This window comes from Cryptosporidium ubiquitum (assembly GCF_001865345.1).
Source record: "Cryptosporidium ubiquitum isolate 39726 chromosome Unknown contig_3, whole genome shotgun sequence".
NCBI classification, from domain to species: Eukaryota; Apicomplexa; class Conoidasida; order Eucoccidiorida; family Cryptosporidiidae; genus Cryptosporidium; species Cryptosporidium ubiquitum.
In genome coordinates, this window is record NW_021639817.1 from 66019 (window position 1) to 91702 (window position 25684).

General features: G+C 29.4%; 10 protein-coding genes across 10 annotated transcripts; 6 read left to right on the forward strand and 4 right to left on the reverse strand.

Annotated features, from left to right (window-relative positions):
- Positions 1-1007: 1007 nt before the first annotated feature.
- Positions 1008-3212, forward strand: cubi_03369 (PP2C like protein phosphatase; the record flags this gene model as incomplete). Its single annotated transcript, XM_029020382.1, has 1 exon — positions 1008-3212. The coding sequence occupies one exon, from the start codon at positions 1008-1010 to the stop codon at positions 3210-3212; it is 2205 nt and encodes a 734-aa protein (XP_028874826.1).
- Positions 3213-3584: 372 nt separating this feature from the next.
- Positions 3585-4215, forward strand: cubi_03370 (uncharacterized protein; the record flags this gene model as incomplete). The annotated part of the gene is made up of 2 exons (XM_029020383.1): positions 3585-3770; positions 3931-4215. The coding sequence occupies 2 exons, from the start codon at positions 3585-3587 to the stop codon at positions 4213-4215; spliced, it is 471 nt and encodes a 156-aa protein (XP_028874827.1).
- A 207-nt stretch (positions 4216-4422) lies between these two features.
- On the reverse strand, positions 4423-5673 carry cubi_03371 (nucleotide sugar transporter; the record flags this gene model as incomplete). Its single annotated transcript, XM_029020384.1, has 1 exon — positions 4423-5673. One exon carries the CDS (start codon positions 5671-5673, stop codon positions 4423-4425), a length of 1251 nt encoding a protein of 416 aa, XP_028874828.1.
- Positions 5674-6447: 774 nt separating this feature from the next.
- Positions 6448-9732, reverse strand: cubi_03372 (WD40 repeat-containing protein; the record flags this gene model as incomplete). Its single annotated transcript, XM_029020385.1, has 1 exon — positions 6448-9732. One exon carries the CDS (start codon positions 9730-9732, stop codon positions 6448-6450), a length of 3285 nt encoding a protein of 1094 aa, XP_028874829.1.
- Positions 9733-10339: 607 nt separating this feature from the next.
- cubi_03373 (uncharacterized protein) lies at positions 10340-13006 on the reverse strand (the record flags this gene model as incomplete). Its single annotated transcript, XM_029020386.1, has 1 exon — positions 10340-13006. One exon carries the CDS (start codon positions 13004-13006, stop codon positions 10340-10342), a length of 2667 nt encoding a protein of 888 aa, XP_028874830.1.
- A 427-nt stretch (positions 13007-13433) lies between these two features.
- Positions 13434-13889, forward strand: cubi_03374 (uncharacterized protein; the record flags this gene model as incomplete). Its single annotated transcript, XM_029020387.1, has 1 exon — positions 13434-13889. One exon carries the CDS (start codon positions 13434-13436, stop codon positions 13887-13889), a length of 456 nt encoding a protein of 151 aa, XP_028874831.1.
- A 134-nt stretch (positions 13890-14023) lies between these two features.
- Positions 14024-14995, reverse strand: cubi_03375 (uncharacterized protein; the record flags this gene model as incomplete). The annotated part of the gene is made up of 1 exon (XM_029020388.1): positions 14024-14995. The coding sequence occupies one exon, from the start codon at positions 14993-14995 to the stop codon at positions 14024-14026; it is 972 nt and encodes a 323-aa protein (XP_028874832.1).
- A 783-nt stretch (positions 14996-15778) lies between these two features.
- On the forward strand, positions 15779-17032 carry cubi_03376 (serine tyrosine phosphatase; the record flags this gene model as incomplete). The annotated part of the gene is made up of 1 exon (XM_029020389.1): positions 15779-17032. The coding sequence occupies one exon, from the start codon at positions 15779-15781 to the stop codon at positions 17030-17032; it is 1254 nt and encodes a 417-aa protein (XP_028874833.1).
- Positions 17033-17461: 429 nt separating this feature from the next.
- On the forward strand, positions 17462-20371 carry cubi_03377 (uncharacterized protein; the record flags this gene model as incomplete). The annotated part of the gene is made up of 1 exon (XM_029020390.1): positions 17462-20371. The coding sequence occupies one exon, from the start codon at positions 17462-17464 to the stop codon at positions 20369-20371; it is 2910 nt and encodes a 969-aa protein (XP_028874834.1).
- A 390-nt stretch (positions 20372-20761) lies between these two features.
- On the forward strand, positions 20762-25636 carry cubi_03378 (uncharacterized protein; the record flags this gene model as incomplete). The annotated part of the gene is made up of 1 exon (XM_029020391.1): positions 20762-25636. One exon carries the CDS (start codon positions 20762-20764, stop codon positions 25634-25636), a length of 4875 nt encoding a protein of 1624 aa, XP_028874835.1.
- Between the last annotated feature and the right edge of the window lie 48 nt (positions 25637-25684).

The following is a 25684-nucleotide window of genomic DNA, read 5'->3' on the forward strand; positions in this document are numbered from 1 at the left end:
GTGTTCATCCAATTTAAAGTCTATTTTTTTATTTATCAATTCATTTAAAGACTTGACAATTTATTTTTATTTAATAATAAAAATAATTGCAAATATCAAACCGCCCTTAATTTTTTTTTTTAAATATAACTTGACTTTTATTTAATATTAATTAATTGATAATTTTTCATTTTCTGCCAAAAAACCCGCAATTATTTTTACTCAATTTTTATTCTAAGACTTCTTTTTCTCACTCTTCTACTCTTCAAACTGTTTTTAATTATAATAATTCACTCCAAATTTACAAAATAAGTATTTCAAGAAAATTAATTTTTTTTAATTAACACGTCCACATGCAATTTAAACAATTATTGTGATTCGTAATAATGACGTCATCAATTTTGCATGCATGCAATGCAGGCAGGTATTTCGAAGGATAATTTGAATTTATTTTCAGTGAAGATTTAAAATTAAATTTCAAGTTAACAAAACAAATTTAACTATTTCTTATCATGAAAATAATGAAAATTTATTAATTTTGCAGAGTTTAATTGGGATTAGATATTTACAACAGTAGAATACAAATTAATTATATTAAAAACATAAAATAATGATTCATTTTCAATCGAGACTTTTTTGAAGAAATTAATCAAAAACAGTTACTTTTTTAAATGATTAAAAGTTGGAAAAAATGGCGAAAAAAAAAACCACTATTCAAACTAACATGGAATTATTAACAAATATACTTCAAATTGTAAATTAGTAAAAATAAATAAAACAGATAAAATTTAAATTAATTATCAAAGTCTTTATTATTAATTTTTTTTTACTTAAATAATTTATTAAAAAAAAATGCATGTATGGCTGACTGGTTAATTATTACTGCTATGCATGTCTTGTCTGCTGCTTAAATAATAAAATTAATAATAATAAAAAAGGGTTGATTATCAGGACTGGACCATAAATTAAAATAAAAATAAGAAGGGATAATAAAATACAATAAGTTATTATGTAATTAACAAAGTAAAATGTTAAAAAATGAGAATGAAAGAATTTTTGTGGAATCTAAAGAGTGTGAAGCAGGTATAAGATTACTAAAAAGCTTATCAAGGGAGCTAGCAAAACAAAATGGGAGTGTTCAAAGGAAGAAAGAAGGAATAATTTTAGCAATGATGGGAATTTTGGAAAGAAATAGACAAAAATTAATAAGAGAATCTAGAGATCAGTTATTGAATTTAAAGACGAAAATAATATGTGAAAATGAAAAACAATTTACAAAAAAAAGGACGGAAAAAAGTAACGGAATAAAGAATAATGTGGAAGAAAAGGAAAAAAAGAAGGAAATAAGAAAAAAACTAAGTGAATCAAAATTGGTATATGCAGAAGTATATGATGAAAACAATTGCCAAGAAAGGATTATTATAGAAATAGAAAATGGGAGGAATGAAGCAGGATCTTGGGAAGATCCAATTCCAAGCAATAATGGCGTTCCGTATGATCACTTTGAGAGAAGAATATTTGATAAATATATTGATTATTGGAGGAATTCCAAATTATTAGTTCCATTTTCAACATGGTTAGGTGAAGAAAGGATTGAAAGAAGATCAACATCAATAATGAATTTTGAATTAATCGAAGAAAATAATAATGTAAGTTGTAAGAGCATTCAAGAAGCAATTTACAGAATAAGAAGATTTGAACAAGATTTTCAAGCAATACCAAAAGAAATTGTGTTTCCATTAATAGAAAAAGGAATATTAATAAATAACTCCAAGAATATGTTGAATAACTGTTATGGTAACAATAGAAGTGACTATTATAATGTTAGTAATCGTTCGGAATTTAATAGAGCAAAAATAAAAAGTCAAGACAATATTGAAGTAAATATGTTAAGTTCATTATCTTCATTTAAAGTACCTCAGAGTTTGTTTTTCTCAATGGTGATTAATGATCACGAAAATAGAATTCATGATAAATCCAACAAACTAGAAGAAATAAATAGTGAAAAAATCACAAGTTTGGTTAGTAATGACAATGATTCTCCTCCAGAAAAGGATATGATAGGTAAAAAGCAGTGCAATTGTGATTTTTATAAGTTAAGACAGAAATTTATTGAAGAATACAATTTATATAATCTTATTGGAACTAACTCTAATTTTGAAAAATTAGATCATTCACTGGAAAGTAATTTAAGATTATGGATGGGTGCTTATTATTTACCACGTAATGATAAGAGGACTCGGGGTGGTGAAGATGGATGGTTTGTATCCGAGGATTTACAAAGTATGGGAGTAGCTGATGGTGTTGGAGAATGGGAGGATTTATCAGGAAAAAGTGCTCGAATGTTCTCGAATTCTATAATGAGGAATTCGCTTCAATATATTAAAAACAATCGTGATAAAAAACTAGGTAATCCTTCAGTTTTAGCAAAAAACTCACTAAAAGAAGGCCTTGGTAATTGTCAAAAGAATGGTGTACATGGAGCAAGCACTGCATTAGTAGCTTGTTTTGATCATTATTCTGGAACTATTGGATTTGCTAATATGGGAGATAGTGGAGCTCTAGTTTTGAGAAGATTACAATTTGATACAGGAAAGTTAGAGATCGTTAGAAGAGTTAAGGAAATGCAACATGAATTTAATTGTCCATATCAATTTGCAACGCTTCCTCCTGAAAATGAATGGCCCGAATTACTTGAAAAAGGATATCACGATATTGTAAGACTTGCCAAGATTGAGAAAAAAAACAAAGAAGAGCCAAATAATATTAACTTTGAGGATTCAATACAATTAGCTTGTGATGATCCTGAGTTATCACAGTTATTAGAAGTTCCATTAAAGGAAGGTGATATGGTTATTCTTGGCACAGATGGTCTTTTTGATAATTTATTCGATTTTGAAATTACTAGCATTTCTGGTTTATCATTTTCTCCAATTGAATCAAAGCTCTTTTATAATTGTTTAGATTATACCACAACACCTATGGTGATAGCAAAATCAATTGCTTTATCAGCATATTATAAATCTCTTGATCCATACTCGAAAACTCCTTTTGCAAACCAGGCAAAAAGATTCTATAGTGGTGGAAGAAACTCACTTTTTGATATTCAATCATTTTCTGGAGGTAAAGAAGATGATATTTCTGTCTTGGTTGCGTGGGTTGTTCATAAGAATGACTTTGAGACTTTGACAAAAAATTCTCCTCATTACTGCGATATTTCAAAAAAGTTATAATTTAAATGTATATATCTCAGCTCCCTCAGGCATAAATATAAATATATATTATACAAAAATAAAATAATTAGTATTAGTAGTGGTAATACTTAATTTAATGCTATGATGTATATAAAGAAGTTCAATACATAACTTCTTTTAACCATCAACTGCTAAAAAAAAAAAAATTAAACGATCATCTTAAAATTAATATAGATAATATATATATACCATAGTTTAAGGCAATAAACCGATTAAATAAAGATTTTAATTAAATCTTTAAAATCAAAATATAAATTAATTATAAAAATTCCGATTTGGCGCCATTTCTGTTTGTGATCATTGGATCATGAATTGATGAAAGAAAAAGAAAAATTGTCATAAATTTAATTAATGAATTTTATTAGGAATTTAATTAAAGAAAGAAAAGGTATATTTCAAATTAAATGGAAGAAAGAAGCTCTTTTTGAGCCCAAATCTGAAGATAAAGATGAGAATGAATCCAATGAAAAAGATGATATTGAATTTTGTAGAAAATCAAATTATCCAAGAAACTCATGTGAAGCACAGTGGATGCTGGTAAGTTCTGAAAAAAAAATTAATGATACTATTTAAATCATAGAAAAAAAAACTTTTGAGATAACAAAAATTATGTTTTTTTTTCCATTATATATTTGTATCATTAATTATCATCTTCTGAATGTTTTATTTACACAAACATATTAAAATTTTACCATAGTTATATTCTTGTATAACTTCAATGGAAGATTATCCCTGCGAAGCTAATCTTAAGTCCGCAAAGGATTTTATCAGAAATATCCCAGATCAATGCAAATTTACTCAAATTGGTGATACTTTTTCTCAGGGATTGAAAGACTTTGATAATGCTATTTCCAAAGCAAGCTCAAAAAGGGAACTTCTTCTTATGCTATGTACAATTGAAAATAAATGTAGGCATAAGCTAGGAAAACCTTTAGTTCTTTGTAATTATTCTGAGATCATGAAAAGATGGTATAAGGATTAAATAAGTTCATGTTTAAAAATTTCCTTTTCCCTTATTATTTGAAGGCTTCTTACTACATTATTTGGTGGCTGAAGATATATTATAGTTCTTTTGAATGTGTAAATGGTAAGTAATTAAAGTATTTTATATTCAAATATACAAAATTCATAAAAACGGTTTATATATTCTTAGAAAGTAGATATATAGGATTTACACTTTAATTATTTATCAGCTAGATGAATAGATCTCTTGAGTTTTTTCGTTGGGTTTACAGAAACTTATCAGATTCTCATCCAATGATTCAATTTGAGATATTTTTCTGTATTTGCTATTCTTAATGAATTGATCGCAATTGGCCTCAGGATTCTTACTTTCAACTCCATAAAAAGAATCAATCATTTTAAGTTGTTTGTTACTATCATATTCAAAAGATGTTCCTGATGCTATAGAATTATGGTCATAATTGTTTTTATAATGAATTGCCTCTTCAGGAGTATTATCACATTCATTCAAATGAATATTCTTATCTGGAGTGAATTTGATCAAATTCCCAAAAGAATATATCGCAGATCCACCAATAGTCATAGTTAATCCAAAAATAGTTGAATATTTAAGCTCTTCGTTATTTAATATAATTCCAATCAAAGTTTGAATGCCAGATTTTATGTAACCAGTCAGATTATAAGCTATGGGAGATGTAACGTGAATACACCATATTATAATAACCCCAAGGAAAAAGTTCAAAATACCACTAATTAAAATAGGCCCAAATTTCATGATAAATTCTCTAAAATCCAAATTAGATAACTCAATAAATGCTTCATGTTCTCCAAAAATGAAAACTGGAATAATTGCCAAAAATGAAGTAATAAGAACATTGTACCAGTAAACTTGGAATTCATCATTTATTTTTTTTGATACACTTTTGATTTGAACAGTATATATTGATTGAAAAAAAGAAGAAATAGCTCCAGCAAATATTCCATATAAACCTAAAGATGATGAATCAAATGAGCCAACAATAAATCCCATAATGACAATTCCACATCCAAAAATACATATACCTGAAATTTGCTGCTTAAGCATTAATATTGAAAATATTATATTAAAGAATAAAGTCAAAGACCTTGTGATTGCATATGATGACATTGGGACATACTTTAAGCACAAATTTGAAAGAAGTATAAATGAAGTGCATGCCAAAGACATTGGAAGACAGCATTTGATCTTTTCATGTTGAATTGATGGCTTTGAAATTATATTATCTTTCCCAAATATATTTTTCAATATTGTATATGCTATTAAATAACAGAATACTCCACATACTTGTTGTATCCATGTTGTAAACAGTGGATAACTAAAGCTGCTAATAAATATTTTTTTATTCAAAAAAACCAAAGTTACTGATACGAAACCATATAGTACCAATGATAATGTCTTATTGAAATGGAATACTTTGTTTTTCTCGCCTTCTTCCATTTGTACCTCCCCAATAATATTTTTTTCCTCAGAGTAATTTTTTACCGATTTTCTGGCCTTAATTTTTACTATTTCTACAAATAAATGACTTAGGGATTAAATTGATTGATTTGTTTGATTTACTACACTTATTTTTTAATAAAAACTTGACATATGGCGCCACTTAAATTCAAAGTTCAATAAATAATATTAGATTTATTTAAATCTACTTTAATTGTTATTTACTCGGTACTTCCCTTTGTTTTCGTCTAGAGCCATTTAATTGTAAACCAAGAATTTGTTGTTCTTCTCAATTAACTAATATATTAATTGTTTTTCATAATCTTTAAAAAAAAAAAAATTAATGTAATCATTTACCAATAAATTTATTAAATACCAAATTACGTACGTAATTAATTTCATGTGGAAAAATTATTGGTAATAAATTTATTTGAATACCGGTAATAAAAAAAGTCATAGTGGTTAAAAAACTATTGCATGCATATTTGCATGCAATACCAAATTAAAAGAATTTAGAATTAAAGCAAAACTTAATAGGATTAATTTGCAAATAATAAATTATAATGAATAAAAACGAATAATGAAATACAATAGTTCTCAAGAGAGAAATATAGTCCGAAAAAAAAGAATAAGATGTAAATTCTATTTATGCTTATAATAACATATTTAGACTAAAATATATGTTTATTTGTATACAATAGGTAGAAATAATCTGAAAGCATAGATTAGAATACAATAGAAAGAGGAAACCTGATTTCTAATACAACCCTTTAATTACTTTGTACGTCTCTTTTTACTTTGCTTGTTTTTTCTTTGTTCATTAATTTCATCAAAAGTGATCAACTTAATTGAGGAGTTACTAGCAGCATCTTGTTCAAGAATTTTTAAAATACCATTGTTTAATGAAACAACTTCCATTTGATTCTTAAGCAAGTAATGAATGTAAATTTTCAAGTTAGAAAGAACGGAACGAATATTATACTTAGGAATTCTATCATTTCTGGGATCAGATGATTTTGCCCAAATATTAAGATAACCTCCACTGGAATCATTCTGACCAATTATGGGGGATATTGTATTTATAGAAGAAATCCAGTGAATGAAATGGGTCTGTACCAAGCATAAAACCGTTCTAGTCAATGGCTCCAAGCCATAAAATGACAAATTCTTATTATCTATAAAAGCTTTCGATTGTTGCTTTGAATATAATATTGAATGATCATACATTAACTTTAATACAGATTCTACCAAAATTAATAATTTTTCAGCATAGAGCAAAGGAAGAGACCAGACCACTTCTGAAAGCAGATTAGATGATATCTTCTGTATAGACAAAAGAATATATTCTTGAACAGAATACTCCCCAATTTCTAAAGGAGAAGGAGGAGGTGGAGGAAAACTATTCGAATCTTCCAACTTTTTTTCCTTCTTAATTTCATTTAAAACTAAATCGTGTTTTAATAATTCAATATAATAATTATAAGCAATTTCAATAACTTCCATAAGCTTTTCTGTTGATTTCAAAGATTCGAATGTTTTACGTGTTGGTCGAGACATTACTGAAACTGAAGCCATATTTTCGGTATAATCATTTGTATTTCCTTGAAGGATTTCTTTCTCGAGTTGTTCTTCCTGTTCCTTTTCTCTCTCTTCCTCAAGGAATAGTTGTTGTTCAGTTCTAAACCAAACTCTAATAGTTCTATCCAAAAACCCGCAGATAATACGATCACCATCAAAAGTTAGTCCCAAACAAAGAATTGGAACTTGCCCATATGTAGATTTCTGATGTAAAATAGTGATCAGTTCGCCCTTATCTGTGTCCCATAGCTTTAAAGATCCATCTCTTGCAGTACTTACAAGGTAGTGGGTATCTCTAACAAAACATACCTGAGTTACACACTCATTGTGAGCATGAAATGATCTTTGAATATTTCCAAAATCTAAACCCCAAATTTTGATAGTCTTGTCAGCACTTCCAGTTGCTACAATTGTGTTATCATGAGAAATATCCAAGCATGCAACAGGTAAGGAATGGCCATATAAGACTAAAAACTGCTTGAGAGTATCAGAATGTAACACTAATACAGTGCTGTCCAGTAAAGATACAATGAGATATTTACCATTTGGGGTAAATTTGACAGCTAGACCTTCTTCTAAGAGTGGTAAAGTCTTGCTCAACTTAATAGTTACCTTATTTTCATCATTTTCTGGATTATCCTCGAGCCCAAAATTATACATATTCAGAGATTTATCCTGAGCAACTGATACAAAACTTGTATTATCTGGGCATAAAGCTAAAGACTGGACAGCATTTTCATGAGAATTGTCCAAAGACTGAATTAGCTTGCAATTGGCAATATCATGTAGCTGTATGCTTCCTTGTTTTGTTCCTGATATTGTATAATCACCTCCTGGCACAATGAACCCACATACTGGGCTCTCAGCTATTATTGTTCGTACACATCCAAAGCCTTTCATATTCCAAATTTTAATAGTATCATCACCAAAAGTTGCAACAAATTTATCATCTTGGGAAATATCAATAGCTCTAGGTATTCCTCTATGTCCCTCATTTTCAATTCTTCTAAGTACTTTGCAAGCACTGACTTGAGAAGAAAGTCCAGACTCCTCATTTTGTGAATTTGAAACATTCTCTTTAGACTTTTCTTTATGTTCAATTTCGTCCATAAAGTTATCACATAGGGAAATATATCTTAAAGAATTGTTTCCTAATCCAGCAATAAATGTATTACTAGAAGGATCAAAATCTATGCCCAAAAGACGAGTTCCAATCATTTCTTCTTCTGGAATTAAAAGTCTTTTACCTAGTGAAAGAGTCTCATAATTCCCAGCAAAGATATTGGAATCGTGAGATTCAGTTTTAGAATCTCTATTTAATTTTTTATTAAGCTTTTTAATCCTTTGACTAATTTTCTCTGAATCTAAGTACGAAAAAGATTCAATAGAGTTTGAATTTGTGAAAGCGAAAATAGTACCATAAAAATCATCCAATAGCTCTAATTGATTGTCAGTAAAAAAATCTGACCACTTAGAAAGAAGCTTAATTACTTTTGAGGATTTTCCACCTTGGAATCTCGGAATTCCACCATAGTAAATGGCCAATTTAGATTCTTTTTCTGTATTTTCCTTAAAAAGATCACAGTTTTCTACAGCTTGATCATTTGGTAATAAAGAGTCCCTTCCAAGTCCAGTAACATGATGAGTAAGTCTATATATTGATATTTCTCCACTTGATCCTGCAGTAAATAATCTATTGCACAAAGGATTCAGTAATATACTATAGATCTCTCCTTTATGTTTTGTTAAGGTTTGCAGACAAATTTGATTTTGAATATTCCAAATCTTGACAGTACAATCTTTACTTGAAGTTATCATAATATGTGGAGTATCTTCTAAGATAACATTAAATCTATAATTAAAGTTTGTATTCTTATTATTGTTTATATCTGCTTCACTTTTACTTGATTCGTTATCTTCTTTTGTCCATAACTTAACTTTGTGAACAAACTCAATATCAGTAATCTCATTCAGATGACCAGAAAATCTGAACAGCCCATTTCCTGAAAATGTATCCCATAGAGTAACTTCAGTGTCAAAACTGCCACATGATAAATAATTCCCTGTCCTACAAAATTTCAATGCTGTAATATTCTTTCCATGGCCGTGAAAAGTATGAATAACTGAATTTGAGGAAATATCCCATACCCTCACACTACCGTCTGAATAGCCTACAGCTATAACCTCTGGCTTTTTTGGATGTTGACATATTGCTGTTACATAATGAACAATTGAAGGAATACCTTCACCAGAATAAACCCTTCCAACTGTTTCAACAGAAAGTGTCCTGGCAATTACTCCGGTTTTCAAATCGAAAATTAGAACCTTCTCTCCCGAAATACTTGCTCCATACCTTGTTGAATCTTGCTCATTCTCTAGTTTCAACCCTTTTTGGAGTATTTTTACTCCATTTTGAAATGCCGATGTTAACAGGACCCCATAAGATGATTCAGGGACATACCTCAAGTATGACTTCACCATTTTATTACCTTAATCAACATGTACTCCTAAATTGATTCCTACTCAATAACTTCCAGTCAAAAAATCAAATTTGACGTTAAAGTATTTTTTTATTTTCATTTTTTTGGCGGAACTTTACCGCCCAAATATTTTTTTGTTTTTAATAAATACCGGTATATGACACTAATTTGCAAATTGGCATGCGTTACGTAATGAATTAATATATATATACATACATTTGTCCACATGACATTTTTACAAAAAATAAATATTTACATAGTTTAAGAAGATAAACTTTATATGAAATAATAATTAAATTATTTATACCATAATTTAATGAACAATAGTTATTTTGGTAAATTAAGAATAATTTCAATATTTCAAAGAAAATTAGATCATTTAAATCATAAATTTAATAAGGAGTTTTTATTCATTATCAGACCAATCATTAATATAATGAGAAATGCAGTCTCACTGAAAAAGTTAAAGATAAATCGAAATTCACAGAATAAAAAATGATCAAAGTATTAATAAATTAATTATAAATTCATATAAGAAGAGAAAGATATTCTAGAAATAAGATAATATTTAAGGGAAATCATATGTATTTATGAAGAAAATTGGTGAATTACTTGCTTTTCAGCTTCCATACAGTTGCAGTTTCATTAATTGGAAAAGCAAATTCGTGAATAATTTTTCTCCAAATAAATTCTGGCACATTATTAAGTAAATGAAGAAGTTGAGAAGAATAAACAGAAATATTAGCATTGTTATTTATTCCATTATTAAATTGAGTGATATCTTCATCTGAGTCAAACTTGTGCCATATTTTATTTTTTTGTGATAACGTTTCACAATTCTTAACAATACAATGTTTTATATTATCAATAAACGATGTGATAGTGAAGATGTCTTCTCTATCTCCATTATTAAAGTAGCCAATAACTATTGTTCGTATCGCATCTATTCTGGGATCTCCAGTGGATTTTAATACCCAAAGATCATCAAAAATTTTGGTGGCAATTATTTCAAGAGACTTATTTATATCTTCCTTATTAATTTTTATGGATGAGGATATGGTTGAATTGACATTAATAAACGGAATCTGTTTCATATTGTGTCTTGGGTTACTAGAACAGAAGGGTGAATAAGTAGGAGCAATAAAATTCTGACAAAAGGAAGGACCAGAAAGCATTGATCCTGAAATATTGGGTGTGCCTTTATGAGAAAGTTTTGGATTTGACCCAACCTTTCCATATGAGAGAGAGCTTGAATCCATACGTTGTGAGGATGAATCGTTGGGTTTTCCTGAGGGGCTTCCTCCTATATTACTTGGAACTGATGCTAGAGATGCATTTCCTACAGACATTAAAGTCAAATGATAAGAGCACAAATTTAAAAGTTCTGAAACATTATTTGCACCATATATCTTAAGAATAAATATTAAAAGCAATTGAAGCTGCGAATTGCTAACACTTGTAGAAACTGCAGAAAGATTATTGAGATATGTTGAAGTACATATGGAGGTATCTCTATTATCTCTAATATATTGAACCACATATTTTTCTCTTTCAGCCCAATAATTCTTCCAAAAAGTGGCTTCTTCGATGTTTTCTTCAATGAATTTTTTATCAAAAGAGAATTTTGGATACCATGCAGTTGACCTATAAACAGCTACCTCTTGCAGAATATTAGTAACCTTAATTTGTGGGAGATCTGTTGCAACTCTAATTGGTTCTCTATTTAAACCAGCATTTTCATCTCTTTGAAGAAGAACTAAAATAAGATCTCTACAACAAGATTCGTATTCATTGTACATAAGTTCTGATTTATATACCCAATTTCCGGAAACTAAAACACAGAATTTCTTGAGTACTTTAATTAATTCTTTATCAGAGGGAAATTCCTCAAGCTTATTTTTGGAAAGAATTTGCTCAAAAATATTACCATCGTTTTGAGTTTTAAGCAAGTCCACAGACAATTCAGAATCCAAATTTGTTTCAAATTTTGTTTCATAGATCCTTTTGAGAATATTTTTTATTCCATTAAAGGGGATTACTTGATAAACTAGAGTGATTCTCTGTATTTGGTCACTTAGTTTCATCCTATATAACTCTTGTACTGATAATGGACCAAAATAAAGCCAATCATCATAAATTAATAACTTCCCGGAAATGCCGTGAAATGGCAAATAATCTATATTTTTATTTGAATTGCTTCTGGATAAAACCATAGAACTTGAATCATCAATTCCACCAAAATTATAACTCATAGAACCTCCAAGACTTGAGTTTGGGCAAGAAGGAGGATATTGATAAGCTGTATATATTTTTGGTAATCCTGCAGTCCTAAGAGTTGGGAGTACTTGTCCATCCCCTCCAAATGGAAGGTTAAACTCTGAATTACCATCTGAAGCAATTCCAGAAATGATCTTAAAGTATTTATTAATATCACCATCAAAATAGTGAGCTCTATTTCTACTATGTTTAATAGAAAGAAGTTGGTTAACCATAGAATTTTCCTCCGAAATTTGTGAATTCAAATTTTTCCAAGAAATGAAATCATCAAAGTATACATCCATTAATGTTTTAATCATTTCTATTGATTCATAAGAATTTGATGGATAAATACAAGGTATTTTAATCCAATTCTCAGATCCAGTTGTATATAATTTTCCATTATCCAAAGAAAAACTTCCAGAGTATAGTGGGTTATTATTATTACTATTACTTATGTCATGATCTAAAGAATTATTTCCATGATTGAGTACCAAGTCATCCAAAGATTGATTTCTTTCATCTTTATCAGCAGACTCAGATAGTCTCTCTACCATACCAACATTCATACTCACTGGCCTTTTTTGATCAATAGATGAGAAGTTTGGACGAAATTGTTGAACTGATGAAATTGGAGTAATATACAATTTCTTATTTTCATGATCAAAATAACCAGCAACCAAACAATTTGCTGAAGAAAGACATGATTTACTATTTACGATATATAAATGATCCTTATTAGTATTATCAGTCTTTTCACTTGCTCCTTGCCTTGAAATATTATGATCAGTCATTTCCTCATTAGAATTTGGGCTAAGTTCACTACTTTCACTCGAGTAATATGAAAGTTGGAATGATCCTCCATCGGGACGAATAAAAGCAGATTGCCAAACTTTCTCAGTTGCACTATCCCTTGAAGTCATTGGAAATTGGAAAATATGAAAGGATACATCATTAATATGAGATAATATAACTTCATATTCCTCTTCTATTTCATCCTGTAGATTGTTCATTTCCATTCATTACCTAAATATTCGAAATAATATGAGAATCCCAAGCCTTAAAAAGAATTTAGAGAAATGTAAACAAAAACTACTGATTACCGATATTTCAAATGCTTAAAATCCACATACTCTTTATTTCAGTAACTATTTTTTTCTAATCTTAAATGACATTCGATTATACCGCCAAAAAATGCCAGGGCGCCACCAAATGACCCGCCAAAAGTCAATTGGTCAATATAAATACTATGGAAAAAGAGAAAGGTATTAGCAAAATTGGAAAATTTAGATTCTACCTGGACTCATAGTAATCAGGTTTGGTTTGCTTTAGGGTGTAAAAAACGGTTGAAAGTGTTTTGTGTGAGCTACAAGGGAAAAAATTAAGAATATATTTAACCAACTTGATTATTTTGATGAAAAAAAAAAGTGAGAACATCAATGTCTTATGAAAAAGACGGGCTTTCTCAAGAAATTAAAGCTATTAAAAAAAGACGATCCGGAAAGAATTAAATTACTTTCAAAGCTAGTAAAAGAGTTGAAGGAGCCAAACATTTATCTCTTAGAAAGGATTGTGTTTTATATTCCAAACGATTTGGTGTATAAAGTTTTCAACGAGACACGAATTATTATAAGAAATGGAGGCTATCCTACAGAGGATAGTACTAGACTAAAAAGTGCAGGTGGTATATTTTTCAGATTAATAAGGAATCAAATACCTCACGAAGAATATAAGAGGATCTGGAATATTCAGAGACGAAAGAAAAAGAAAGAAAGAGATAGTAAATTGTTACTTCATGATATAAATAAGAATATAAAAGGGGACAAAGATGATGAATATGAAGAAGGAGAGTTATCTGAGGAAGCTATATTAATGGATGACTTGAAGTGCATGTATTTGTGACAGAAAAAGAGCTTTTTGCTTTTTTTTTTTGACTTATCATCACGTCCTTAATAAAAATCTATAACAAAATTGTATAAGAAAAATTTAAAATGGATATGTTTAAATTAATAAGTTTTATTAATTATATAAGTAATTCAATTATTGTAAATATAAAAGTTTGAAATTCTATGTAGAAAATTAGTCAGTCCAAATAGTTTTAAAGGAGCAATAACTATTCCATAATTTATGATCCAGTCTTGTCTGAGTTTCGGTTCATGTAAACTCTTATTTATGAGAAGATCATTCATTTCCTTCCAAACCTTCCAGACTATGGGTCTTGTTTTAATTGGCCAGATTGATAGAATTGAAATGATATCTTTATCAAGCAATGTACCATTCGAAACTTCATCGTTAAAGTTACTAGTTAATATAGTCTTTTTATCGCTCTTCATCTCTTCTAGCATTTTATCAAAGTACAGAGTTGAGTTCAAACCTTTGATATATTCCAAAGGGAATATTTTCCAATCTACCCAAATATCAATTATACTTTTCGTTTTATCAATAAGATCCATATAAGAGCTGTTTCCTCGGTTGCTTTGAAATGATATATGCGAAATTAGATATGGAAACATGTTCATAATACAATTTCTAAGTTTCCAAGCTCCTGTTTTTGAAGAACGGGAATTGTATAGTATATCAGAAATACAATACAAAATTGAAAGCTTCATTTCAAAGGTCGAATTTGGGAATTTTTGTATAAGTAGTTCTATCATTTGCACTGAATGAAGATCAGAATAATCTACAACAAATGTCATAACCTCATTAATCTTCATCCTCTTTGTTGTTAAGTTATCTAATAATTTCGTGTAGTTTTTTTCTAGGCTGTTTGGCATCCTTTCACAACTTAGCTCACTGCTTAGTGACTCAATTGGAGAAGAGAATTGATCGTAGATATCTAAATTTTCGTCATAATTCTTTTTTATCTCTTCTAAGTACTTATTATATGATACCATAAACCCGTCAATCTGATTTTCTGTATCTTGGTAGTTGGTTTCTACCAAATCAGCCCAAAGCCAAGAAAGTGGATCATTTCCGGTAATCTTGAGTAGTTCTTCAAATGAAGACATCTTATATTCACTAATTTAGTACTAAATTTAACAAATAAAACTTCACTATGTATATTCTATTTCTATCTAAAAGATATTGCAGTGGATTCTCTTTATATGGTAACTCTGTCTTATTTTGTATTCTATGGACAAAAGTAACAATATAGTTAATATATATTCATAAAGTTAACATATAATGATATACAAAAATGTATGTGATTATATGATGACTAAAATAACTTAAGCATTTTAGCCATAAATCAATAATTAACTCACTGAATCAAAAAAGATATTTTTATTCTAACCCTATTATGACACTTACATTCTTACTGAATGAAAAATGTAAGCAACGCCTGAATAGGGTATATTCTCTCACTATTATAGACAGAAGTCTGTCTTAATAGATCATTTTTTCTAATTTGGATATTATTTAGAATATTTGATTTTTTTTTCTTTTAAATTCATATCATTTGTTTGTTCCTTCCTATTATATTTACTTTTTATATTTTTGTTAAAATAACATATATTAAATAAATACACCTTTTGGCGGGTTCTTTTGGCGGCACATTGTTTATGACAAAGTAAATGCAAGTATCTTGAATATAAAAAAGTACTTGTGGGTACGGAGAAGAGAAGGGAGTAAATATTAAATAGAAAATTAAATGAAGAAAGGAAATGGTAATTGAAGTTATAAAGTAGCGTTTAGGAAACTCAAAGAGTGGAGTAGTATTTTACAGGAGAAGAAAATAAAAGTTGAAAAAAGTAGGTAAATTAGTTTAAGAGTATAAAGGTAGATATTACATAATGTTTTTGTCAAGGGTTCCATATAAATTAAAACCATTTATAAGGATAGAGAATTCTGAAGAAATTTCATTTGAAAAAGGTGTGCAAACATTTGTAGAGAGTCAGTTGGAGAAATATAACGAAAAAGAAAAAAATTGGTATTCATATGGATACGAATACTATGCGAATATATTATTAGGAAAGAGGATTTTATTGGATGTAGTTCCAAATATACGTGATGTGTCTCAATTTGTGAAGGATGTGAGTATCAGAAGGCATATATTATATAGAGGAGGTAGGCCTGGAGGTATAGAACCAGATAAGATAAAGTATATAATACGTGATACTTTGGGAGTCAAAACAATAATAGATTTAAGGGGTAGGTTTATCTTTGAAGATTCCTACTCAACAAAGGATGAGATTTTGAGTAGATCAACACTATGGAAGTATTATTGCCCAATTTTTGAAAATGAAGGTATAGATAGTTATATAGAAGAAAGAAAAGATTCAGAGAATAATAAGAAAGAGGTAGACCGTGAACAAGTTTCTAATGATATAAGAACTCTGATACTATTGAATTCTTTGAACTATAGAGAACCTCTCAAACTAGAAAATGAAAGCAGTCAGATGTCATCTTCGGATAATAGCCAGAGCAGCCTTCCTTTTTGTTTGAACTGTGTAAAAAGGTATAAAGGTAGAGGGTTTGAACTTAACGAAAAACGTCCGAAGAATGAAGAAATACTGCTTAGAAAAAGAAAGGAAGTAATGATTCCAAGAATGATCTGTTATCATTATTATTTACTAAACTTAGCTTCTCCAAAATTTGCTGAGAAATGGTATATTAAAAAATATGTGGAGTTAAGGAAGATGGGAGGGATTTATTATGACATTGCAGTTTTTGATTCAGGGACAGTTTGCAGAGCTCTGAAGGTGATTACTGTTTCAATTCCCCCGATATTGCTACACGGAAATTTGGGGAAGGACAGGGTGAGTGTAGTTATCGCAATATTATTAAGCATTTTGGGGGTAGAGGAAAAATTCATTATTAGAGATTACTGTGCATCTGAAGCTGGCTTGCTTTCAATTAAAGATGTTATAGATACAGAAATGGAGTTTTTCCCAGACTCTGTTAAGGACTCAAATCCTGAATATATGATTTATTTCTTTTCAAAAATGAAAGAAGAATTTGGAAATATAAATTCATATTTGGATATAATAGGATTTGATGCTTGTTGGAGATCCAAACTGTGCAATAAATTTCAATGTCAAATATAATTAGTAATTAGATTTTTATAGCGGATAATTAAACATTTTCCTGCTATTTTTCTTATCATTGTTACTAAACACTTAATTGCAACTTTGCATGCAATTTTTTAATGGTTTTTCCACGTACCGGTGTTGACAATTTTTGTCAATAAATTTTTTTTGTAGAACCGGTATATAATTTTTGTCCACACGGGCGGTGACGTAATTATTATTTAAATTAGTAATAAGAAGTTGTAAAACATAATTTTTCTTAGTTCAAAGGAATTTGCAAATTAAGTAATTAAAATTCTAGTGTTTACGAAAAACAATTTCTGAATACAGGAAGGTGGTTTGAAATCTGAGAGGTTGGTTTTATCTGACTCCTCATCATTCGAAGCCGATGAGGATTGAATAAGGCCATAAAGTAATTCCTATAAGCCGGTGGATTTGTTTTGAAACATGGAAAGTGGCTCAGCAAACAAAAACTCTCCAGGTAAAAGTATTAGGGATTTGGATGAAGAGGCTCTTTCAATTTTACTTAAGATTGTGGATTTAAACCCAAATAGTGATGAAATTTTAGAAACTATTAGAATCAGTGGGTTTGAACCCGATAAAGTGAGGGAGTTATTAACAAAGCAACATCCAGAGTTATGCAAACGAGTTCAAACAAATGTTGAGGTAACAGCTTCTAAAAAGGAGGAAGACAAGGAAATTGATTCAACAAACAAGAATGAAAACGAAAATCTTCAAGCAGATAAAACAAATATTCCACCTGCCTGTAACGCTTCGTCCGAAAAGGTTATTGAGGATAAGGTCAAAGCGGAAGTGATTCCAGATAGGCCAATTGCGAAGGGCAAACCTCCAGGTCCTCCACCTCCTTTAAAGTCAAAATCTATGGAAAGTCTCAAACCTGATTATAATATTGGGAGTGAAAGTGCATCTATTTCTAAAGGATCAGGTTCTTCAGCAAAAAGAGCGCCTCCTCCTAAGGCACCTCCTCCTTTGAAGCTATCACTCAAACGCGCAGCAACATCTAAAGGGTTTGGAGGACCTACATCTAAGACTTTGGAACATGAAATATCAAATGGTGTAAAGCTTGCAGATATCGATTTTGGTCCGGCTCCTCCTTTGGGATTCGAACCTAAAAGGCTTCATTGGTCAGTAATTCCTCCAAACAAAATAATTGGAACAATTTGGGAAGATATTCTAATTAAAAAGGGAGAAAACTCTCAGGATATAAAAGATTGCACTGAAAGCGATCCTAATGAGCTTAAGTTTGACATGAATTCCATTTTAGAGCAGTTTTTTGAGGATAAGAGTACTTTAATGCAAAAGCTAACCATAGATTGCAACAGTAATAATTCGTCTACTGGAGGCCCTTCAAAGAAATATAGAGTAGTTTTAGACTCAAAAAGGTCTCAGAATATTGAAATAGCACTGAAGGCCTTGCAATTATTTGATTGCAATAATGAATTAGATCTTTCTCCAATTAAGGACATGCTTGGGTATACAAAGCAGGGTTTAATGGGTGGGATTGATGCTTTTTTGAAGGGAGTCTCTAAAGAAAGGCTTAAAATTCTATTGGATTTGTATCCTACACCTGACGAAATTCAGCTATTAAATTCTATTAAAGAAGAAGGTGACAACTCAGCCCTTCCTTTAAGGAGCTCAGAGCTTTTTATAATGAATATTTTAAGTTTAAATAGATTTAAAATTAGAGCACAATGTGTCTTGGCAATGAAAACTTTTGAAGAAGAGTATCAAAGCTGTTTGGAAAGGCTTATAAAACTGGAGGATGCTGCTATTCATATTAGATCGAGTTTAGAAAAAGGAGGAATATTACGTCAGATTCTACAATTAATTCTGAAAATAGGTAATTTTTTGAATCATGGTACAAATAGAGGTAATAGTTGTGGGTTTCGTTTCCACTCTATAGAGCTTCTAAAGAATGTGAAATCTAATAACTCTAAAAGCAATCTGCTTAAATATATTTCTAAAGTTGTTTATGAGCATTCTGAGGATATGAAACAAAAGGTTGAAGTAATTTCTCAAACCTGTTCAGAAGCTGCTCCTATTGATATTGCTGATGTGTATAGAGATATGGAGGAGCTTGGAAAAAGCGTAAATCTTATTCAGGATGAACTCAATTTATTTTCTTCCATTCAATCAGATAGTTCTAAGCAAAATACAGAACCGAAGAATAAAGAATGCAAAAACAAGGATGAAAACCAGGAATTAAAAATTTCAATTAAAAATGAACTTAAAATTGAGAATAGCTTAGAAATTTCGGTTTTTGGGGTGGAGAATAGAGTAGAAAAAACAGTAGAAGAGCTTTATCTGGAAATTGTGGAAACTTTTGTAAATAACTCTTCTCAAAAACTTGAAATTACTAAGAAACAACTAAATGAAATAATATCTAAGCTAAATGACTTACAATGTTATGCTGGCGAAGCTCAAGCTACAGGAAACAATTCTTCAAAACAAGGAGCTTCCATTTCAACATCTTGTGGTGAGATAATTAAAAGATGTGATATGTTTTTTAGACTCGTAAAATACGAATTTAATGAGTTTAAAGCTATAGAAAAGAAGAAAAAAGAGAGAGATTTAAGAAAGTTAATGGGAGTTAGAGGGACAAAATCCAGTGAAAGCTTACCAGCAATGAAAACTTCTGATCATAATTATAGCTTGCTTAAATCATCCCCAAGTTTGATGGAAAAACAGAGTCAAGCAATTTCCGAATTCTCTCCTGTTCATGAAATTGAGAACCTTTCTCCTTCAAACAATATTAATGAAAACTCGAGTCAATTATTATTGGAAGTCTCAAACATTACATTAACTTCAAATTCGAGTACTTTTTCTTCGTCAGATTCATCATTTTTTCAAGATCAAAGCCGTACTAGAAGCAAGTCAGGACAAATTACTCCAACTGCAAACTTGGACCAGACTCCTTTAAATAAGAATAGACAAAAACCTGATATTCTTAGTTCTTCTCCTTATAATCTTCATTCTGGATATGATCCAATTTCAAGTTCTATTATAAGATATTCAAATTGCTTCAATAAACAAAGTTTTTGTGAAAATAATTTTGCGGAAGTTTGTGATAATACAAATAACATTTATGATCTTAATATCGTTCATTCAGATCCTCAGTTATACTTTTCTTCCTCATCTTCTTCCGATTGCTTAGAAAATCCTATTATGCAAAATTGTATACAACATAAACCTGGAATTCATAATAATCATCAACCAATGCATTTGAAATCTTTCTTTGATAAAAACTCAAATACTGCAAATATTGCTGCCAAAGTTTATAATTCTCAGGTTAATCAAAGCTCAAACAGGTCAAGAAATCCCAAATGTGATAATTAATTTAATTCAAGCTACAATATCTAGATTAGCGAATAAAACTATAATAGTTGATTATTTAACAATCAATGTGTTAAATTAGCTAGATTATCTTTATTTTTGTTGTATTTTTAATTGACTATAGTTTACTCTATTTTTACTTAAATTTCATCATTTTTTTCATGTAATATTTTACATGATTTAATTAGATTTAAAAAAATTTACTTGGCGGGAAATAATAAGAAAATTGAGTGGGGCTTATAGTTAATGGCATATAAATAAAAAATAAAGAATTTAGTATAACAAAAACATATTGAACAGCCAAAAAATAAAGAAAATTTGGGTGCAATTGATTGAAATTTAAACATGTTTATCTTCTAGATTTGATAAAGTTGTTTTTATGTGATAAAAAAGATGACCTATGATGAACATCTAGAACTGCGAAACGATCTTTATCAGACGTCGCTTAAACTTTTTCACAGTGATATTAAGTGGTTTTCCGAGTATATTCCGTCAGTATCGAAATGGCGAGTAAAGGTAATGCTAAGGGAAGAATTAAAAAATTTCACGAATGAAAATGATCAAAATTATGTTAATAAATCTACAACAAATGGAAGAAACTCTCCTCAGAATAATATGACGAATTCTTTTCAAATTGAGGAAAATTCAATAAATATTAACAACTCTGAGGATTCCCCTCGTAACACTAATTTAAAACAGAATGTATTTGGCATTAACGATGCTGTTATAGGTGGAGAAGAAATATCAATAAAACTCCTCCCTACTCCTAACCATTCTGAAGCGTTTAATTTACATTACTCAAATGAATTGTGTGGTATGCATGAAAAACCGGACTCCAGCATTAATAATTTGAATAATGCATGCAAAATTAATGTGGAAAATAATAAAGAATTACCGGTATACAATAACTTGCATGTGGATAATAGTAAAAATGAGTTATCAGAGCCTCCGTGTACAAAAGATGAAGAAAAAAAAAATGAAATAAAATTTAACATCAATTTTGAAAATGATGAGAAGAGAGATAGTGAGGATTTTAATGAAAATAAAGATTCAGATAAAATGAAAAATGACTTTAGTATTTATAATATTTTAACTGGAGAAGATGGCAAGTATTTTAGAGAAAAATGTGGCAATATTTCTTCTTTTGGTCTAACTTTATGGGAATACCTACCATTAGTGGCAATATTGAGTGGTTGCACTGGGATATTTATTATTTTGAGATTATCTTCAGCAATGTATAGATATTCAATTCTATCTTGTACAATTTCTCATTTAGTGACATTTATGTTGATCGGGATTCCTTTATCCCAGTTAGAATTTTCTATGAGAAAAAGAGGCCAAAGATATGGCTTTCTTGAAGCAATGCAATATTTCAATCCAAAGTATGTGGGCATAACAATATTAAGTTTGGTTACTGTTGTCGTCATTTTTCTCTACTCAGTCCAGATTATTAGTACAATTAGTGTAATATTATATAATATTCCAAAAAAACTATGGAGAGTAACTTTGGAGGACGAATTGATTTGTAGTCGCATAAATAATTCAATTTACGCACAAGAGGGTAACTTTATTGATCAAATTAAATCCGGTAATTTAACTGCACAAAAGATTAATTATGGGTATTCATTGTGTTCTTTTTCCTCCATTTGTAATGTAGTTGCTCCATTCTTCCAGGATTCAAACGAAGTTATGGATGCAGTTAACTCCTACACAAATATTGGCTCTTTTAACTCAGGAAACACTGTTAATAGTTCAAGACTTTTAGGCGAAGTTGGCTTGCAACTTTTTATGAAGGCTGTCCAAAGTGATAACAGTACTAATGATTCATCTACCCCTATCAATTATCCAACATGGTGTATTCCTTCTCCCTTAAAGAAGCTAAGGAACTTATTTGTCATGCAACAAAGTGGTTATCAGGAGGCAATTTATTTTTCATTGAATAATGCAATTATTAATACAGAAAACATTATTAAAACTCGAGTCTTTCCTATAAAAAAACCTTTAAGATGGTTAAATTCCAATTTGTATGCAAGAATTTGTGGACTTTCTATTTCATTAATATTCATCATATTCTCCATAAATGGAGGTGGAAAGCTATACAGAATGGTATCTTTCCTTTCATTTCTTTCTCTAATAACACTTTTTCTCACTGCATCTATTCAGATTGTTGCTAATGATATTCAGCTAAGTATCTTTATTTCTATATTAGTTACCCAGGAAGGGATTGAAAATCTATTTTCTCCGGCAATATGGTACTGTTCAATAAATAATACTCTATTATTCTTTGGCATTTCATTTTTAATTACAATGTTTCCTTTAAAAGAGATAATAAAAGAAGATTACAATTCAAGTACTTCAAATCCTTTAAGTTACAAGAACGATGGATTTTACGATGGGATTATTGGAAATAACCTTAATTCTAGCTCAAAAGCTAAAAATTGTCCCATTCTTAATATGTTTGATAATGAAAAAGAACAAACAGAAAAAGTTCCTATGAGTTTCAAAGAACCAAGAATTGGCGAAATTACACTTAGAAAACATGTTTCCAGGATGTATAAGTCAGTTTATAACCAAGAAATGGAGAAGAATGAGTCAAAGTATAGAAATGACGAGGTTTCTAAAAATAATACTATTCCTTCAATCTCAATTGATAGTCATACTCAAAGTATAGAAACTCAAAATAATCATACGGAACAAAATATGGCTTTAAAACTTCATCAAATTAACCAAGAACACACAAATTTCCCTTCTTTAATGAGTGCAGCTAATTCCGCTGTATTCTTTCTTGCATGCGTGATAATATCATCAATGGTGGTTTTAATATCTAATGCAGCTTTTATCTCTCTAACTGAGTCTCCGAATACTACTTTGCTTCTTCCATTTAATCGTCATTTTGGAAAAACATCAATTACAGCCATTATTAAAGACAATATTAATCAGAATAAAGTTAATGAATCTTCTAATGAAAAATCCTTAAAAATTGATCAAGATTCTTATAATATTGAGGATATAAAATCCAAACAATATAATTACTTTACTATTCCTAAATATTTTCATGGGAATAATTGGTTAATGCATGATATGTTTGAACCAGACTCAGGCCATTTTCAAGAAATATTTCAATTCTTTAATGGTGAATCTGCATCAACAGAAGAAATTAATTTTTTAAAAAACCATATGACTAGTTGGTTCAAGTGGAATTTCATTCAGATTAAGTTTCAGTCTTTGATACTTGGAGAGTATATGGTCATTTATTTAATAATGATTGGTATAGAAGTTTCCAAAAGGATACCAAGTGGAGTAATAATTTTCTTTATACTTGTAGTTTTTTCCTTTGCAATTTCTAGTGCATGTATATGTACTAGTATAATATCAAAGCATATTTTTGTTATCTTTAACTATTGGATTCTCCCAATAATTGGCCCCAAGTTTGGAATTTTAAATCAAGATTCAAACTTAAACAATTCAAATAAGAAAAATATTAAGAATATTAGAAGGTTGAAAAGTTGTAGCCATAGTAAACATACAATTGATAACTTGAATTATTGTGTTAATTCAAGTAATTTTGAGATTGAGGAAAACAAAGAATCAAAGAAAAAAAAAGGGGAAAAGTCAGCCGGCTTAAAGAAATTATCGGTTATTTACAAGATTAAATGTTTTTTAAAGTTAATATTTTGTATATTATCATCATTCTGTTTGCTAATAAAGAAGGAAATTTTAAAGTTTTTTGGGATTTCGTATAGGAACAAAAAGAATAGAAATGCCGAAAAGATGACATTTTTTATTCAGTTTGCCTTCATTACACTTTTAATGGTAACGGTACTATTAACAAATATAGTTACTGCATTTATTCCAAGGTTTCCGCTTGATAATCAAAATGTTAATGACAAAGTGCTTAAAGAACAATTGGAACTAAATAAAATGGCTTTTCTTAACTTTTCTGATAAGAATGAATTATCAAAATATTACAAAAATGAACTTTATATTTCTAAAACATTTAATATAATATTTGGTTCTCTTTTTGATATCCAAATAATAAGTAATGCAGCCAATTTTATGTTAGCTTTAACAGCAGGACTCGAAACAATTATACTAACTTGGTACATGTACAGGGATATTCAAGAAGAGATTGTTGGTAAGAATGCTCTAAAGTGTCAAGCAATTGGATATATAATCTCAACAATTTTACTTTCTATTGGGTTTTTATTTGGAACAAAATATATTTTTGTCTTATTTATATTATTATCTTCGATAAATTACCTAATTACTTTTATTATTGCAAGGTACTTTGCAAAGAAGAATTTCAAGAGTAATCATGAACAAGTAATAAAAAGGCAGAAGTATAGCCCAACTTGGTGGTTGTATATTTCTAATATTGATTTTTTAAGAAGGAAACTCAATTCAAAAGAGTTGGAAGATGCTGGATCACTAAATTATTACTCGGAGAAGTCTACAATACAAGTGAGTAACTTGAATAGTAATCATAATCACAATCATAATAATAGTAATTATAATCATAATAATAATAGCAATAATAATAATAATGATAATAATAATAATAATAATAATAATAGTAATAATAATAATAATAATAATAGTTTTTATGGTTTGAATAAGATGAAGATCAGCCAAAACAAATATTTTGCTAAAAATGAAGAACTCATTCAAAGCATTTCCAACTTTAACTTGTACTGTAATGTTAGATCTCGCCAACCATTATTTATCAGTTTTTGGTTCATTATGGCTAAATACTTCTCTTCAATACTTATTTTCAGTACGATACCTTTAAACATAGCAAATACAATAAGTATGCTCTTCCTAAGATTAGAATGTTTGGAAGGTATAATTCCCGAAATATTTTTGATGAACTACATTTCAAATATGAAGACAAATACCATAAATATATTTAACCGAGTATCCATTTTTCAACCAATTCAAGTTTTGGTAATAACCTTATTAATGATATTTGGAATTAGTACTGCATTAATAATCACAATATACATTAAGTTAAAGGGAGATAAATTAAAAAAACTTTCAAACTCTCATACTAAAAATAGCTCATTTGCTTATATTCAAGGTAATCCAGAAGAAAATCAGGAAATAAACTTGAATAATATATTAGACGACGTTTATGAATCTTTAAAAGTTCCAAAATGTGCTGAATTATATTTGAACAATAAGATCGAGAACTTGGGGAAAATGCCCCAAAAACTGATTATTTCCCTAGCAATGCATGAAAATTACAAACTACTCAACAGGCAATACTAAGTTCCCTATAAACTCATTTAAATATTGTTTCTATGATCACTATTGTTA